At 38.5% G+C, this 16,773-nt stretch overlaps 1 protein-coding gene across 7 annotated transcripts in view; it reads right to left on the bottom strand.

Moving 5' to 3' along the window:
- The window catches only part of PTPRA (protein tyrosine phosphatase receptor type A), a 203,475-nt gene that overhangs the window by 73,062 nt on the left and 113,640 nt on the right, over positions 1-16,773 (bottom strand). For 5 of the 7 annotated variants that reach the window (XM_053574772.1, XM_053574769.1, XM_053574765.1 and 2 more), the window contains 2 exons: positions 6,058-6,136; positions 4,503-4,847 (listed from right to left, as the gene is read on the bottom strand). In XM_053574772.1, coding sequence (XP_053430747.1) covers positions 4,503-4,847; positions 6,058-6,130 — 418 coding nt within the window. In that variant the 5' untranslated portion in view covers positions 6,131-6,136. Of the gene's footprint in view, positions 1-4,502; positions 4,848-6,057; positions 6,137-6,393; positions 6,510-16,773 lie in introns of all 7 variants that reach the window. The other 2 variants (XM_053574770.1, XM_053574771.1) reach the window with 1 other exon arrangement.

The raw sequence follows: 16,773 nt of genomic DNA on the forward strand, positions 1-16,773 counted from the left end.
TAGAATATAAATGTCTTAACACAATAACTAAGAAAATGCCAGGAAGGCTATGTTAACCAGTGTGATGAAAATGTGTCAAACGGTCTATAAAACCAGTGTATGGTGCCCCATGATCACATTAATGTACACAGCTATGATTTAAAAAAAAAGAAATGGAAATTAAAGTTACACTGATATGCTACTGGCAGAGATCCAGAAATTTGATAATTCACTGCACTGAAGAATTTAGAAAAACAGGTACTTTGACATATTGCTAATAGGACTACATTTCCCAATGGAGGGAAATGTGGCAAGATCCATCAGTTTTATAAATACACACTTAAAATAATTTATCTTACTAATATTCTCATACATCTGAAATGACAAACTGAATTGTTTGCAAAAGTACTCTGAAATCAACTTTAATGTCCATTGATAGGGAAGACTGGCTAAATACATTAAGGTATATCCATACAATGATGCAGCTCTTTAGATAGGCCAACTGAAACAATGTTAAATGCAGAATGCAGAAATGAACCCAATTATCTATTATTTGTATTATAAATGCATTAAGAAAGGAATATAAGTGCTTTGCTTATTTGTGAAAGAAAAAAAAGGGAACACAAAGCAAAAACTGATAGCAAAGAAAAATTAAGAAGATTAAAGAATTGATTTGGCTTATGTTCCACATCCAAATAATGGGAGTTTTAGAAGAAGAGAGCAAAGAAAATAGAAGAGGGAGAAAAATTTTCAAAGAAATAGAAGAACATTTTCAGAACTTAAGTTCCAAGGCTTCATAGGGCCTATCAAGTACCCATAATAACGAAGGAAAAAGACCCATATCAAGACACATGTCTGTGAAATTTCAGGACCCTAGTGTAAAGAAAGAACCTAAAAAATATACAAAGAATTACGAATTAAGATAGCCAGAGAATGCAAGCCTGCTAAGCAGAAATAAGTCTGGGCAATACTTTAAAAATTCTGGGGGAAAGTATTTCCTTAAATTCTATACATAGCCCTAAAGACATTTTTAGACATGTAAGGTCTATTGCAAATTACCTCCCACAGACCCCTTTCTCAGGAAGCTTTTGGAGCGTGTTTTCTACCAAATGATAAAAGAAGATAACATAGGCTGGGCGCAGTGGCTCATGCCTGTAATCCTAGCACTCTGGGAGGCTGAGGTGGGTGGACTGCTTGAGCTCAGGAGTTCGAGATCAGACTCTAAAGAATGAGACGCAGTCTCTAAAACTAGCCGGGCATTGCAGCGGGCTGAGACAAGATGATTGCTCAAGCCCAGGAGTTTGAGGTTGCTGTGAGCTATGACACCATAGCACTCTACCCCGGGTGACGCAGTAAGACTCTGTTTCAAAAAAAAAAAAAAAAAAGACAACCTGGAAACCAGGAAGGAGTAGCAAAGGGAATTCCCAGAATGACAGAGAAGGGAAATCCTAGGTTTTCACCAATAGCAGCCCTAGAGATTAACAAACCTAGACTAGAATAAGACAAAGGAGAGCTCAGGAGGTAAAAATGAAGTAAAAGATTATCTGATAGTTCTGACTTTGTAGAAAACTATGTTGACAGGCTATGGAGAATGTGGGGGGAATGGACTGGCAGTAACTAGAAAACTAAATGAATAAAAACGCAATTATTAAATCCAGAAAGAAACTGTATAAGGAAAAATAATCAAATTATATCTATAATTCAGCAATAGACACCATATTTTATAGTCATAATAATATAAAATATCAAATACTGATGTAAACAAAAATTATAATTATTATGAGAGAACTGGTAAGATGGGTGATAAGTAGGATGTGGGGTTTAAGATTGTGACATCTTCATGGACCACAATGGTTTCTTTGTGTTTCACTGATCTTGAATAAAAACTATCAGAGAAATGCAGTCTTAGTTTCCTCTGACATGAAATTTATTAAATGTACAATAACTAGATTCTTAGCTGTTGCATAATTTGGACCTAAGGTAGTTTATGGAAAACTAAGTTCCCTACCAGCAGTGTGGAAAGACCACAAATGTCTAATTTACTAGCCTGGAGAGCTAAAGAAAATCATTTAACTCTACCAGACAGTTCCTGGGTTACAAACAAGATAGGTTCTGCATGTTTGTTCTTAAGTAGAATCTGTATGTAAGTTGGAACAGTAGATTTACCTATTACTCCTAATAGCCTCTGTTCATAAGTGCACATCATACATTAGTTGGATGTTTGTAAGTTGGGGGCTTACTATAATAACCTGTTCATAAGTGTGAATTGTATATAAGTCAGATGTTTGTAACTCAGGGACTGTTTGTATACAGTCTTTTTTTTTTTTTTGAGCCAGAGTCTCACTTTGTTGCCCTTGGTAGAGTGCCATGGTCTCATAGCTTACAGCAACCTCAAACTCTTAGGCTCAAGTAATCCTCTTGCATCAGCCTCCTGAGTAGCTGGAACTATAAGCGCCTGCCACAATGCCCAGCTAGTTTTGGAAACTGGGTCTTGCTCAGGGTGGTCTCAAATTCCTGCGCTCAGGCAATCTCAACCTCCCAGACAGCTAAGATTACAGGCGTGAGCCACCACACCCAGCCCAGTATATATAATCTTAAGTTAAGCATCTGTTTAAAAGAGATAATTATCCATGGTCACATAACAGAATTGTTGAATGAAAGACAATACAGAACAGAACATGGGTTGTGAAATCAGTCAGGCCTGGGTTACGGTCTCGCCTTTTTCCATTTGCTCATTCAGCTTATATAAATTCATCTGCTTTTCCTCCCTGAGCAGTGACCATAACCCATAGCAAGAAATACCCTTCATGTGTTGAAGCAGAAGTAGTCCCCAGGATAAAATGAAAGCTACACTTCGTGTTATTACTCAATATCTGTATCTGTGTAGATGTGTACAGAAAATAAAAGTTTTACAAAATTATGTATGTAACACCAAAAAAGAGAATAGAAATGAAATTGGACTACTCATTAAAACAAAACAAAATGCAACACAACACAGACTAGTGGTGGCCCATTAAACTGATTTCATGAATGAATCATAACCTGCATTTGAAAAACACTCAATAGATTATAGTTTCATCACTGTAAAACTCCCTTACCTGCAAAACATAAAATAGAATTTACCTTATAGGATTATTATATAAAATCCTTACTTAGTACAATGTCTACCACATAGCAGTAACTATGATAAAACTGTATTAACTTTAAAGCACAAAGCAAGTATCAGACATTATTTGTCTGTAGCTCTCCATCTCATCAAGAATACTGAGATGCCATACATATTAAACATACCTTCATCCTTTTCCCACGGATTAACCAGGAAAAAAATAAACATACCACTGTACGTTTTATTGATAACTATCAGTTATAATTGCAACAATGTTAACAGCAAACACTTAAAAATAGTGCTTATCATGTATAGGCACCATTGTGAGTGCTTAATCCATATCAACTCATTTAATCTTAATAGTTCTTCTATGAGGTAAGAACTATTGCTATCATTCATGCCTGTGTTACAGGCAAACAGGAAGTCCAAAGAAATTAAGTAAACCTGTCTTATGGCAGAACTGAAATTCAAACTCAGGTAGTGTGGATCTGCAGACTATGCTCTTAAATGCAAATGCTATACTGCCTGAATAATGGAAATATGGGATTAAAGCAGGTAGGTGAAGGGTCTGGGATGTAAGATTTAGCTAAAAGATGTCATCCATAGTAACCAAATTAGATTCGATTTAGCAAATACTTTCTGAATGCCACCCCCCACCCCATCCCATGACCCAGATGTGATTCCACCTACTGGTGCTAACCATCTAACAGGGAAGAAATTTGAGCCAAGGGGATAGGATCAAAGAAACCCATGATTTTTGCTAGAAAAGGAATGAGTTTCACAGCAATCAGGGAACAATTATTTCCTTTACTCCTCACAGAAGTCCTCTGAAGCATCTTCTAGCCCTCTTTTACAGACCAGGGGCCTGAGGTTCAAAGAGGTCAGAAATATGCCTTTCTCTATGTGGTCTCAAATCCAGGTATCTAATTTTATCCTTAGGACTACTACTGCTTCAACCCAGTGACTCTGATCCAAGGAGACAAGAGGGCTGGGTATGGCAACATAACTGTTTCTGGAGCTCTTCTTTCTAAACCGCTCTACCCCCAGCCACTGGCCTCCTACTCCACGTTTAATTGTTATGGACATACATACCTACTTCTCTCCTGCCTATGGGATCCATCTCTGTATCTTTTCATTTTCAGTCTCTTGCATCATCAGCTTCCCTCTTTTTCTTGCCTTTTCAATCCTCTTCTCTACTTTTATACACATGTAAGCCTCCCCAATCAAACCAGGATCCCACTTAGCAGAATGATACCCTCCTGAATCTTTCTTCTTTCTTCCTAACACTATGCTAAGCAGGTTTCATCACTTTGTTTGAACAATTTTACTTATTCCAAGAAGTTTTATGGCTAGAACACACACAGATGATAAAATAAACACAAAGAACAAAATAACAAACAGAAATTATCTCTGGTACCTGAAGGAGGGAAGGTTTCTGGAGTGGTTGCTATAGTGCTGGAATTCCTCTCCCAGGGTTCTGTTCTGGCATCTGTGAACTGGTTATCTGGAAGCCATGTTCCATTTAGTGAAATTGTAGTGCCTATAGAATTAGTGTTTGCTGTTCTCGTCATTGTCCCATTGTCAGAGTCTGAAGAATTCACAGTGGTTACATAGGTGGGTCCCAGAGTCAGATTTGGGCTGAATGTTGGTGTCATAGAAAGAGAAGTTACTGAAGAAGTTGGAGTTGAAGTTTTGGTTTCTTCTTTAACTGATTCTATTGTTGATGCTTTAATTGATTTTGTAATTCCTACAGAAGGTGCAACTACAAATACCAAGAAAAGGGGGGAAAAACATCACATGAAGAATGCGAAGCTGAAAAGCTGCGAGACACAAAGCAGCACATCTTAAACCAGGGGTCCTCAAACTACGGCCTGTGGGCCATATGCGGTAGTGTGATTGTATTGTTCCCGTTTTGTTTTTTTACTTCAAAATAAGATATGTGCAGTGTGCATAGGAATTTGTTCATAGTTTTTTTTAAACTATAGCCTGGCCCTCCAACAGTCTGAGGGACAATGAACTGGTCCCCTGTTTAAAAAGTTTGAGGACCCCTGCATTTGTAAACTTGGCAAAGATGAGACACACATGTGAGAACACATATATGTATTCACTTTTATCTAATACTGGACCTACCTCCTCCAAAGGACTACCGTCTAAAGGAGGAAGAGATGGGATTTTTCACTAAGCTCCTCAGAATAAATACACAGAGTCTTTTTTCTGTTTGTTTGTTTTAGAGAGAGTCTCATTTTGATGCCCTGGGTAGAGTGCTGTGGCATCATAGCTCACAGCAACCTCAAACTCGTGGGCTCAAGCAATTCTCTTGCCTCAGCCTCCCAAGTAGCTGGGACTACAGGTGCCTGCCACAATGCCTGGCTATTTTTTAGAGACAGAGTCTCATTCTTGCTCAGGCTGATCTTGAACACCTGAGCTTAAGCAATCCACTGGCCTACGCCTTCGCCTCTGCTTCCCAGAGTGCTAGGATCATAGGCGTGAGCAACATGGTGGGCCCAATATACAAAGCCTTAAATCTCAACAATTTCTTAACTTTTCAGGAAAGAATACATCATCTATTTGATTTATTTAAGTTAATACTCTCCAAGTAGTACGTGTATATGATATGTAACAAACTGAGCATTTGATACAATTCAGAGATTTCCAAAGATACCTATTTGATCATCCTTTTTGAGTAATATTTTAATATTCTTTTAATACCACCTACATTTTCTTTTTTTTTTTTTGTAGAGACAGAGTCTCACTTTATGGCCCTCGGTAGAGTGCCGTGGCCTCACACAGCTCACAGCAACCTCTAACTCCTGGGCTTAAGCGATTCTCTTGCCTCAGCCTCCCGAGTAGCTGGGACTACAGGCGTCCACCACAACGCCCGGCTAATTACCACCTACATTTTCAAATTTAGGTCATTAAATTTGAAAGCAAAATTCAGTTCCAAATACCAGCTTTATCAAATGACAATTTACCTGTGGTAGCATTGTTGGCGCTGACTTGTATCAGACCACTGCTAAGCAGAACAAGAATAAACCAGGAATCCATGCTTACCTGGAAAATAGGAAGCCATGTTAGATGAGGTTTTATATTATTGTAACTACTTGCCAAACAAGTATTTGGGTTTCCAAGCTATTAAAGCATACAAATAGACCAAATGATCTTTCGGGAGCCTTTATATGTATGATTTCCCAGGAGTTCAACTATCAATTGAATCTTTATACAGATTGAGTATTCTGAAATGCCTGGAACCAGGAATGTTACAAATTTGAGATGTCATTTGAATTTTAGAATATTTACATTATACTTACCAGCTGAGCACCCCTAATCCTAAAATCTGAAACCTTTGAGCATCACGTCCGTTCTCAAAAAGTTCTGAATTTTGGAGCAGTTCAGATTTTGGATTTTCAGATTAGAGATGTTCAACCTATACATATAAAAATAAGTCATAAAGACATATTTTTTAAGCATTTAAAAAAGCTTTAAAAAGCAGTGATTCTCAATCTTGGCTATAGTTTATAATCACCTGAAAAACTTTTTTAGAAGTTCACAATGCCAGACTGCATCTCTATGGGTGAGAGGTAGCAGTAAATCCCTTTTAAAGTTCCCAAAGTGGCCAGGTGTGGTGGCTCATGCCTGAATCCCAGCACTTGGGAGGCTGAGGCGGGTGGATTACCCGAGCTCACAGGTTTGATACTAGCCTGACCCAGAGCCAGACCGCATCTAAAAATAGCCAGACACTGTGGCAGGCACTTGTAGTCCCAGCTACTTGGGAGACTAAGGCAAGAGAATCACTGGAGCTCAAGAGTTAAGAGGTTGCTGTGAGCTATGATACCACGGCACTCTACCAAGTGAGACACTGTCGCCAAAAAACAAAATCAAAAATCTTACTATATGATCCAGCAAATGTGCTCCTTGTTATTTACCTAAAGGGAATGAAAATTTATGCTTCCAAAAACTTACACATGGGTATTTACAGCAACTTTATTCATAACTGCCAAAACTTGGAAGCAACCAAGATGTCTTACAGTAGGTGAATAAACTATGCTAAATCCAGACAATGGAACATTATTTACTGCTAAAAATAAATGAACCAAAGCTATTAAAAGATAAGAAAGCTAAATGCATATTATTAAGTGAAAGGAGTCAATGTGAAAAGGCTATATACTATGTGATTCCAACTACGTGACATCTTGAAAAGGCAAAACCAGTAAAAGGTCAGTGGTTAAAAAAAATCAGTGGTTGTAGGGCTAGTGAAAAGAGAGAAGGTAAATAAGTAGAGCACAGAGAATATTTATGGCAGTGAAACTCTTCTGTATAATGGTGGTGACATATTATTATACATTTGTTAAAATACACAGAATGTAAAACACCAAGAGTGAACTCTAATGTAAACTATAGACCTTGAGTGATAATGAAGAGTCAAGACAGATCCATGAATTCCGGGCGGTGCCTGTAGCTCAAGGAGTAGGACGCCGGTTCCATATGCCAGAGGTGGCAGGTTCAAACCCAGCCCCAGCAAAAAAAAGAAAAAAGACCCCACCAAAAAAAAGGGGTCAGATCCATGAATTTCAACAAATGTACCACTGTGGTGTGGGATGTCCATGGCAAGGGAGGTTGTACATGTGTGGGGCTACTCTACACTTTCTAATCAATTTTGAAAACTCTCTAAAAAGTTAACCAAGCATGACGGCTCACACCTATAGCACTCTGGGAGGCTGAGGTGGGAGGATTGCTTTAACTCAAGAGTTTGAGGTTGCAGTGAGCCATGATAATGCCTCTGCATTCTAGCAAGGTGACAAGAGTGAGACTCTGTCTCAACAAACAAAGTCTATTTTTTAAAAATTCTATACATATGTACCAATGTTACATATCTATAATTTAAAAAAAAATAAAAAACAAACTGGGTAAATTGTCATAAATAAGAGAAAGGATTAAAGCAAAACTCGTATCAATACAACTTGAACTTTACCTTAGAATTGAAAACAATGTAACCTAAACATTTGTACTCTCATATTAATTTGAAATTAAGAAAAGGTTGAAAAAATAAAGATCCCAATTTCAACTAAGGACTGAAACAAATATAATTTACAGAAAAGAAAAACAAACAGCCAAGAAAATAAACAAAAAAGTGTCGACTGTCCCCAATAGTCAAAGGAATATAATATTTTTATTTTCCAAATCAGAAAAGATTAATCATATAAAATATTAAATGCTGGCAAGAGTCATATGAAAAGGACTCAAATACCAATTTGAGCGGGAAAGCCAATTAGCTTATTATAACAAGCTCCTTTCCAGAAAGATTATATAAGAACCTTAAAAGTGTCCGTATTACTGGGTGGCGCCTAAGGCTCAGTGAGTAGGGCACCGGCCCCATATACTGAGGGTAGCGAGTTTGAACCTGGCCCTGGCCAAACAGCAACAACAAAAAGAAATAGACAGGAGTTGCGGCAGCAACTGTAGCTGTAGTCCCAGCTACTCGGGAGGCTGAGGCAAGAGAATCACCTAAGCCCTAGAGCTGGAGGTGGCTGTGAGCTGTGACGCCATGGCATTCTACCGAGGGCAACAAAGTGAGACTCTGTCTCTAAAAAAAAAAAAAAAAGTGTCCATATTGTCTTCTGGCCTGTTTCGAAGATTTTATCTGAAACTCACACTAAATGTAAATAATCTGAAACTTGGGTGGTGCCTGCGGCTCAGTGAGTAGGGCGCCTGCCCCATATACCGAGGGTGGTGAGTTCAAACCCGGCCATGGCTGAACTGCAACCAAAAAATAGCCAGGCATTGTGGTGGGTGCCTGTAGTCCCAGCTGCTCGGGAGGCTGAGGCAGGAGAATCGCGAAAGCCCAAGAGCTGGAGGTTGCTGTGAGTCCTGTGACGTCATGGCACTCTACTGAGGGCGGTAAAGTGAGACTCTGTCTCTACAAAAAAAAAAAAAAAAAAAATCTGAAACTCGGATAAAAATTATAGGTAAGCTGAGCACAGTGGCTCACACCTATAATCCCGGCACTTTGGGAGGCTAAGGCCAGAGGATTACTCAAGGCCAAGAGTTAGAGACCAACTTGAGCAACATAATAAGACCCATCTCTACAATTAAAAAAAAAAATTATAAAGATATTCACTGTAGTAGTAAAGTAGAAACAAGCCAAATATCCAACAATATAGGAAAGATGAAGATATGAGAAAGTTGAAATGAAAACTATGCTGCCATTCAAAACAGTATACTGTTGATACTCAAATTACTATATTCAAAGAATTTAACAAAATGTAACAAACCCTTCATTTTTTCAGCTTAAAAAGCCAGATACACCTATAGCACTCTGGTGTATGATATCAACTAAATTTATGTATATATATGTATATATACATATACATATATATATATAAATTTATATGCATAAGACTGGAAGGAAAAATCTTCTTTAACACCTTGGCATACTTAGAAATCTAAGACAAGAGGACCGCTCAAGCTCAAGAGTTTAAGGTTGCTGTGAGCTATGATGATGGCCACGGTACTCTAGCCAGGGCGACTGAGTCAGACCCTGTCTCAAAAACAAAACAAAACAAAACAAAAAAAACAACCTTGGCATAGCACTTTTTTTTTATTTTATGCTGTTCTTTATTTTCTAGATTTTTAAATCAGAAACATATTTTTAAAAATTAAAATAATTAATGAAAGTTAGAAAACAAGTTTTACCACAGAGCATAACTATAAGAAGTAAAACTAAAAAATAGAAGGTGGTGGCTGAGTAACAACTTCCTTGTAACTGGGCATGGTAAGTGTGGAGAGACAAGACTCCAGGCATCTCTGCCTGGTAGGGTCTGCCCAAAAACATCCCTATCAGGACACAGGGAGTCAGCGAGAGACTTCTGGACCCCAAGAGGAGGACAAAAGCAGTGGAAAAACGGCAAGTGGTTGCGTGGGTTCATTCGGTCTAACCCAACCAGCAGCTGACTCATTGAAATCCTGGTCCAGAGGCACGGCAACTTAAAGACTAAGAGGAAGTGAAAGGAAAATTAGGGCAAGGAAACAGATAAAAGAAATCACTCATGAGAAAGAATCAGCAAGAAAAGTCCTGGCAACATGAAAAATTAGTCCAGCACAATCCCCTCAAGGGACCGTGAGGTAGCTACTGCAGAGGATTCCACCCACAAAGAAATGTTAGGAATGACAGAAAGGGAATTTAGAATACAGATGATGAAAAAAATGAAGGAAATAATATAAAAAAATGAAGAAAACTGCTGATAAAGTGGAAAATAACCAAAAGGAAATCCAAAAACAATAAAATAAGAGATGAATGATATGAAGAATATAGAAAGGATATAGCAGAGCTGAAGGAACTGAAGCAGTCAATTAGGGAACTTAAAGATACAACAGAAAGTATCAACAACAGATTAGACCATGCAGAAGAATCTCAGAGGTAGAGGACAAAGCTCTTGAGATAACTCAGATAGTTAAAGAGGCAGAAAAGAAGAGAGAGAAAGCAGAACATTCACTGACAGAATTATGGGACTTTATGAAGCGTTCAAACATACGAGTGATAAGTATCCCAGAAGGGGAAGAAGAATGCCCCAGGGGAATGGAAGCCATACTACAGAATATTATAAATGAAAATTTCCCACAGATTCTGACACACTCCTTTCAGAGGGATAGGGACCCCAGGTCACCTCAGCTCTAACCCAGCTTCTCCAAGACACCTTGTGATGAACCTGTCCAAAGTCAAGACAAAAGATTCTTCAAGCAGCCAGGATTAAGTGCCAGTTGACCTACAGGGGCAAATCCATCAGGGTGACTGCAGACTTCTCTAATGAAACTTTCCAAGCAAGAAGACAATGGTCATCTACCTTAAATCTACTTAAACACAACAATTTCCAGCCCAGAAATCTATATCCTGCTAAGTTAAGCTTTAAAATTGACAGAGAAATCAAATCATTTACGGATATACAAACATTGAGGAAATTCGCCACAATAAGACCAGCTCTACAGGAAATACTTCAACCTGTTCTACATGCTGACCATCACAATGGATCAACAGCAAAGTAAGAACTCAGCAATTAAAGGACAGAACCAAGCTTCCACATTGATGCAAAAGATAAAACTAAGCAATGGACTCTCACAAAATAAGATGAATACAACACTACTATACTTATCAATTATCTCAATAAATGTTAATGGCTTGAATTCCCCACTGAAGAGGCATAGACTGACTGACTGGATTAAAAGACACAAGTCATCCATTTGCTGTCTGCAGGAAACACACCTAGCTTCAAAAGACAAATTAAAACTCCAAGTTAAGGGTTGGAAGACAATTTTTCAGGCAAATGGAATTCAGAAGAAAAGAGGAGTTGCAATCTTATTTTCAGACACGTGGATTTAAAGCAACTAAAGTCAAAAAAGACAAAGATGGGCACTTTATATTGGTCAAGGGAAAAATACAACAAGAAGACATGTCAATTCTAAATATTTATGCACCCAATTTAAATGCTCCCAGATTCTTGAAACAGACCTTACTCAGTCTGAGCAATATGATACCCTATAATACCAAAATAACAGGGGACTTTAACACTCCTCTTACAGAGCTGGACAGATCCTCTAAACAGAAATTAAACAAACATATAAGGGACTTAAATGAGACCCCAGAACAACTGTGCTTGATAGATATGTATAGAATACTCCATCCCAAAGATAAAGAATAAGAATAAGATAAAGAATAAGAATCAGAATACTTCTGATCACCCCATGGAACATTCTCCAAAATTGATCACAACCTAGGACACAAAACAAACCTCAACAGAATCAAAAGAATTCAAATTTTACCTTTTATCTTCTCAGACCACAAGGCACTAAAGGTGGAACTCAACTCCAACAAAAACGTTCAACTCCATACCAAAGGTATGGATATGAAACAACGTTCTGTTGAATGACAGATGGGTGCAGGAAGAAATAAAACAGGAAATCACTAACTTCCTTGAGCATAACAACAATGAAGACACAAGCTACCAAAACCTGTGGGGTATTGCAAAAGCGGTTTTGAGAGGAAAATTTATTGCTTTGGATGCCTACATTAGAAAAACAGAAAGAGAATAGCCAGGCGTTGTGGCGGGCGCCTGTAGTCCCAGCTACTTGGGAGGCTGAGGCAAGAGAATCGCTTAAGCCCAGGAGTTGGAGGTTGCTGTTAGCTGTGTGAGGCCACGGCACTTTACCGAGGGCCATAAAGTGAGACTCTGTCTCTACAAAAAAAAGAAAAAAAAAAAACAGAAAGAGAGCGCATCAACAAACTCACAAGCCATCTTATGGAATTGGAAAAAGAAGAACAATCTAAGCCTAAACCCAGCAGAAGAAAAGAAATACCCAAAATTAAATCAGAGATCAATGAAATTGAAAACAAAAGAATTATTCAGAAAATTAATGAAACAAGTAGTTGGTTTTTTGGAGAAAAATAAATAAAATAGATAAACCTTTGGCCAGAATAACTAGAAATAAAAAAGAAAAATCTCTAAACCCAAATAAAAAGGAGAATTTCAGATAAATTTCATTAATGAATATAGATGCAAAAATTCTCAACAAAATCCTAGCCAATAGATTACAGCTTATCATCAAAAAAGTCATACATCATGATCAAGTAGGTTTCATGCCAGGGATGCAAGGCTGGTTTAATATACGCAAGTCCATAAATGTTATCCACCATTTAGCAGAAGCAAAAATAAAGACCATACGATCCTTTCAATAGATGCAGAAAAAGAATTTGATAAAATCCAGCATCCTTTTCTAATTAGAACACTGAAGAGTATAGGCATAGGTGGCACATTTCTGAAACTGATTGCAGCTATCTATGACAAACCCACAGCTAATATTTTATTGAATGAAATAAAACTGAAAGCTTTTCCTCTTAGAACTGGAATCAGACAAGGTTGTCCTCTGTCACCATAACTATTCAACATAGTTCTGGAAGTTCTAGCCAATACAATTAGGCAAGACAAGGAAATAAAGGGAGTCCAAATGGGAGCAGAGGAGGTCAAACTCTCCCTCTTTGCTGATGACATGATCTTATAGTTAGAGAACCCCAACGACTCAACCACAAGACTTCTGGAAATCATCAAAAAATACAATAATGTCTCAGGATACAAAATCAGTGTCTACAAATCAGTTGCCCTTCTACATGCCAATAACAGTCAAGATGAGAGGCTAATTAAGGATACAACTCCCTTCACCATAGCTTCAAAGAAAATGAACCCCACCTAGGAATATACCTAACAAAGGAGGTGAAGGACCTCTATAAAGAAAACTATGAGGGCGGTGCCTGTGGCTCAATCGGTAAGGCGCTGGCCCCATATACCGAGGGTGGCGGGTTCAAACCCAGCCCCGGCCAAATTGCAACCAAAAAATAGCCGGGCGTTGTGGTGGGCACCTGTAGTCCCAGCTACTTGGGAGGATGAGGCAAGAGAATCGCTTAAGCCCAGGAGTTGGAGGTTGCTGTGAGGTTGCTGTGTGAGGCCACGGCACTCTACCGAGGGCCATAAAGTGAGACTCTGTCTCTACAAAAAAAAAAAAAAAAAAAAAAAAAAAGAAAGAAAATTATGAAATCCTCACAAAGGAAATAGCAGAGGATATTAACAAATGGAAGAACATACCATGCTCATGGCTGGGAAGAATCAACATTGTTAAAATGTCTATACTTCCCAAAGCAATCTACCTATTCAATGCCATTCCTATTAAAATACCAACATTGTACTTTTAAGATTTGAAAAATATGATTCTGCGTTTTGTATGGAACCAGAAAAAATCTCGTATAGCTAAGGCAGTTCTTAGTAATAAAAATAAAGCTGGGGGCATCACCATACCAGATTTTAGGCTGTACTACAAAGCCATAGTGGTCAAGACAGCATGGTACTGGCACAAAAACAGAGACACAGACATTTGGAATCGAACAGAAAACCAGGAAATGAAACTAACATCTTACAACCACCTAATCTTCGATAAGCCCAACAAGATAATACCTTGGGGGAAAGACTCCCTATTCAATAAATGGTGCTGGGTGAACTGGATAGCCACATGTAAAACACTGAAACTGAACCCACACCTTTCTCCACTCACAAAAATGGATTCAAGATGGATAAAGGACTTAAATTTAAGGCATGAAACAATAAAAATCCTCAAAGAAAGCATAGGAAAAACACTAGAAGATATTGGCTTGGGGAAAGAGACTTCATGAAGAAGACTGCCAGGGCAATTGCAAGAACAAAAATAAACAAATGGGACTTAATTAAACTGAAAAAGCTTCTGTACAGCTAAGGAGACAACAACCAAAGCAAATAGACAACCTACACAATGGGAAAGGATATTTGCATCTTTTGAATCAGACAAAAGCTTGATAACTAGAATCTATAGAGAACTCAAATTAATCTACATGAAAAAGCCAACAATCCCATATATCAATGGGCAAGAGACATGAATAGAACCTTCTCTAAAGAAGACAGATAAATGGCTAACAAACATATGAAAAAAATGCTCTTCATTCCTATTTATTAGAGAAATGCAAATCAAAACCACCCTGAGATACCATCTAACCCCAGCGAGAATGGCCTACATCACAAAATCTCAAAACTGGCGTGGATGTGGAGAGAAGGGAACACTTTTACTCTGCTGGTGGGACTGCAAACTAATACAACCTTTTTGGAAGGAAGTATGGAGAAATCTCAAAGCACTCAAGCTAGACCTCCCATTTGATCCTGCAATCCCATTATTGGGCATCTACCCAGAAGGAAAAAAATCCTTTCATCATAAGGAAACTTGCACTAGACTGTTACCGCAGCTCAATTTACAATTGCCAAAACGTGGAAACGGCCTAAATGCCCACCAACCCAGGAATGGATTAACAAGCTGTGCTATATGTAGGATAATATTTAGAAATAAACTTATCCTACATCAAGTAAACAAAGTAAATTCAGTGTGAGTTTAAAATGACATGCTTTTCTTCCAGAGGCTTAAGAGGCTTGGACCCCCCTGGGTTAGTCACAGAGTTAGGCTTTTTTGGAATTGTAAAATTCCTTAGGCCTTTTCTCTGAAGCAGTACACCCTGTGAAGCCTGAGATCCAAGGGCATGCCGCCCTTCCTCAGAGATACAGGCCAGAGGGTTGACATATGTTAACAACATATTGTCAGAGGTCTATAGATGCTCTGCCCTGAAGGAAGGTCATAGTCGTTACTTCATACTGAGTAAACTGAGTGAATGCCTGAAGATATTCTTCTATTAACTCTGTTCCCCTATAGCTGCTTTAGTCTTTGTGCCCTGCTCGGAAAACCAGTCACTGTTTAGAGGAAGGGATTTACTACACTAGTGGTTACATTGATATGATAAATATTTCCTTTCAAGTTAAAATTCAACTAATAGATAATGGATTAGGTGTGTACGTGACTGGAAGAATATAAAACTTAAACTTGGAATAAAGAACTTTGCTATATGCCATCCCACAGTGTATAGTCTGTTTCTTGACTTAATAATTACAGGAGCAAGTTTACACCTACAGCAAAGCTGCTGCTTGTTTGCGTTTCAGGTCACGCAACAGTATATGTATACCATGGAATACTATTCAGCTATTAAAAAAAATGGAGACTTTACATCCTTCGTGTTAACCTGGATGGAAGTGGAACACATTATTCTTAGTAATGGTTCACAATGGAGAAGCATGAATCCTATGTACTCAATTTTGATATGAGGACAATTAAGGGCATGGTGGGGGTGGAGGAAGGGGAGAGCAGAGAGAGAAAAAAGGAGGGAGGGGCGGGGAAAGGAAGAGCAGAGAGAGGGAAGGAGGAAGGGGGGTGGGACCTTGGTGTGTGCCACACCTTTTGGGAGCAAGACACGATTGTAAGAGGGACTTTACCTAACAAATGCAATCAGTATAGCCTATATTCTTGTACCCTCAATGAATCCCCAACAGTAAAAAAAAAAAAAAAAAAAACACAGAAAAAGAAAAAGAAAGAAACTAAAAAATATATACTAGAGACAAAAGGCATGCTTCAAGTGAAAGAATCCAACGGAAAAGAACATACACATGGTAGTAGAAGTTGGAGAGGATTTATATGAGTAAATTTCCAAATGAGTAAATGATGCACAATTTATGAAGATCCATGACACTAACAACAACTATAGCTACAGTTTACAATCAGGAAAAACCACAGTGAAGCCCTCATTTTTCTCAGAGACAGAAAGACCCTCAAGCAAGCTCCTGTGACTTCTTTACCTCCCTATGTACAACTACTCTTATTTTCCTCCTCCAACTCTCTAAATTTCTATTCCAGCCATCCCAGAGCTCCATGTCAGGAAGTAGGATTGAGGTTCTTCTCAATCCCCAAGGATGCTATATGCAAACCATTTCTTCTGGCGTCTAACAGTCCCTGCTCCTGAAGGCCTTTCTTTGTGGTTTCCTGTCACATAAGACATTACAATGTTACTGATTGTTTTCTGTCCATTCTCAAGTCCTGATGTTCTCCTGAATGATTTCAATATCCTCACAGGTGACAACTACAACCCATATTTGGGCCAGCTTCTCAGTTGCTTGACCTCCTTGATGCCAACAACCTTCCATTTCTGTTCCATGTGAGCTGCCCGTGACAATGGCTGCACTCCAGTTTCTGTCATCACCTGGAAAAGCCCCCATACTGAATCTTGCCTTCCCACTCTCCAACTACAC

The sequence above is a fragment of the Nycticebus coucang genome, chromosome 21 (genome assembly GCF_027406575.1).
Source record: "Nycticebus coucang isolate mNycCou1 chromosome 21, mNycCou1.pri, whole genome shotgun sequence".
Classification (NCBI taxonomy): Eukaryota; Metazoa; Chordata; class Mammalia; order Primates; family Lorisidae; genus Nycticebus; species Nycticebus coucang.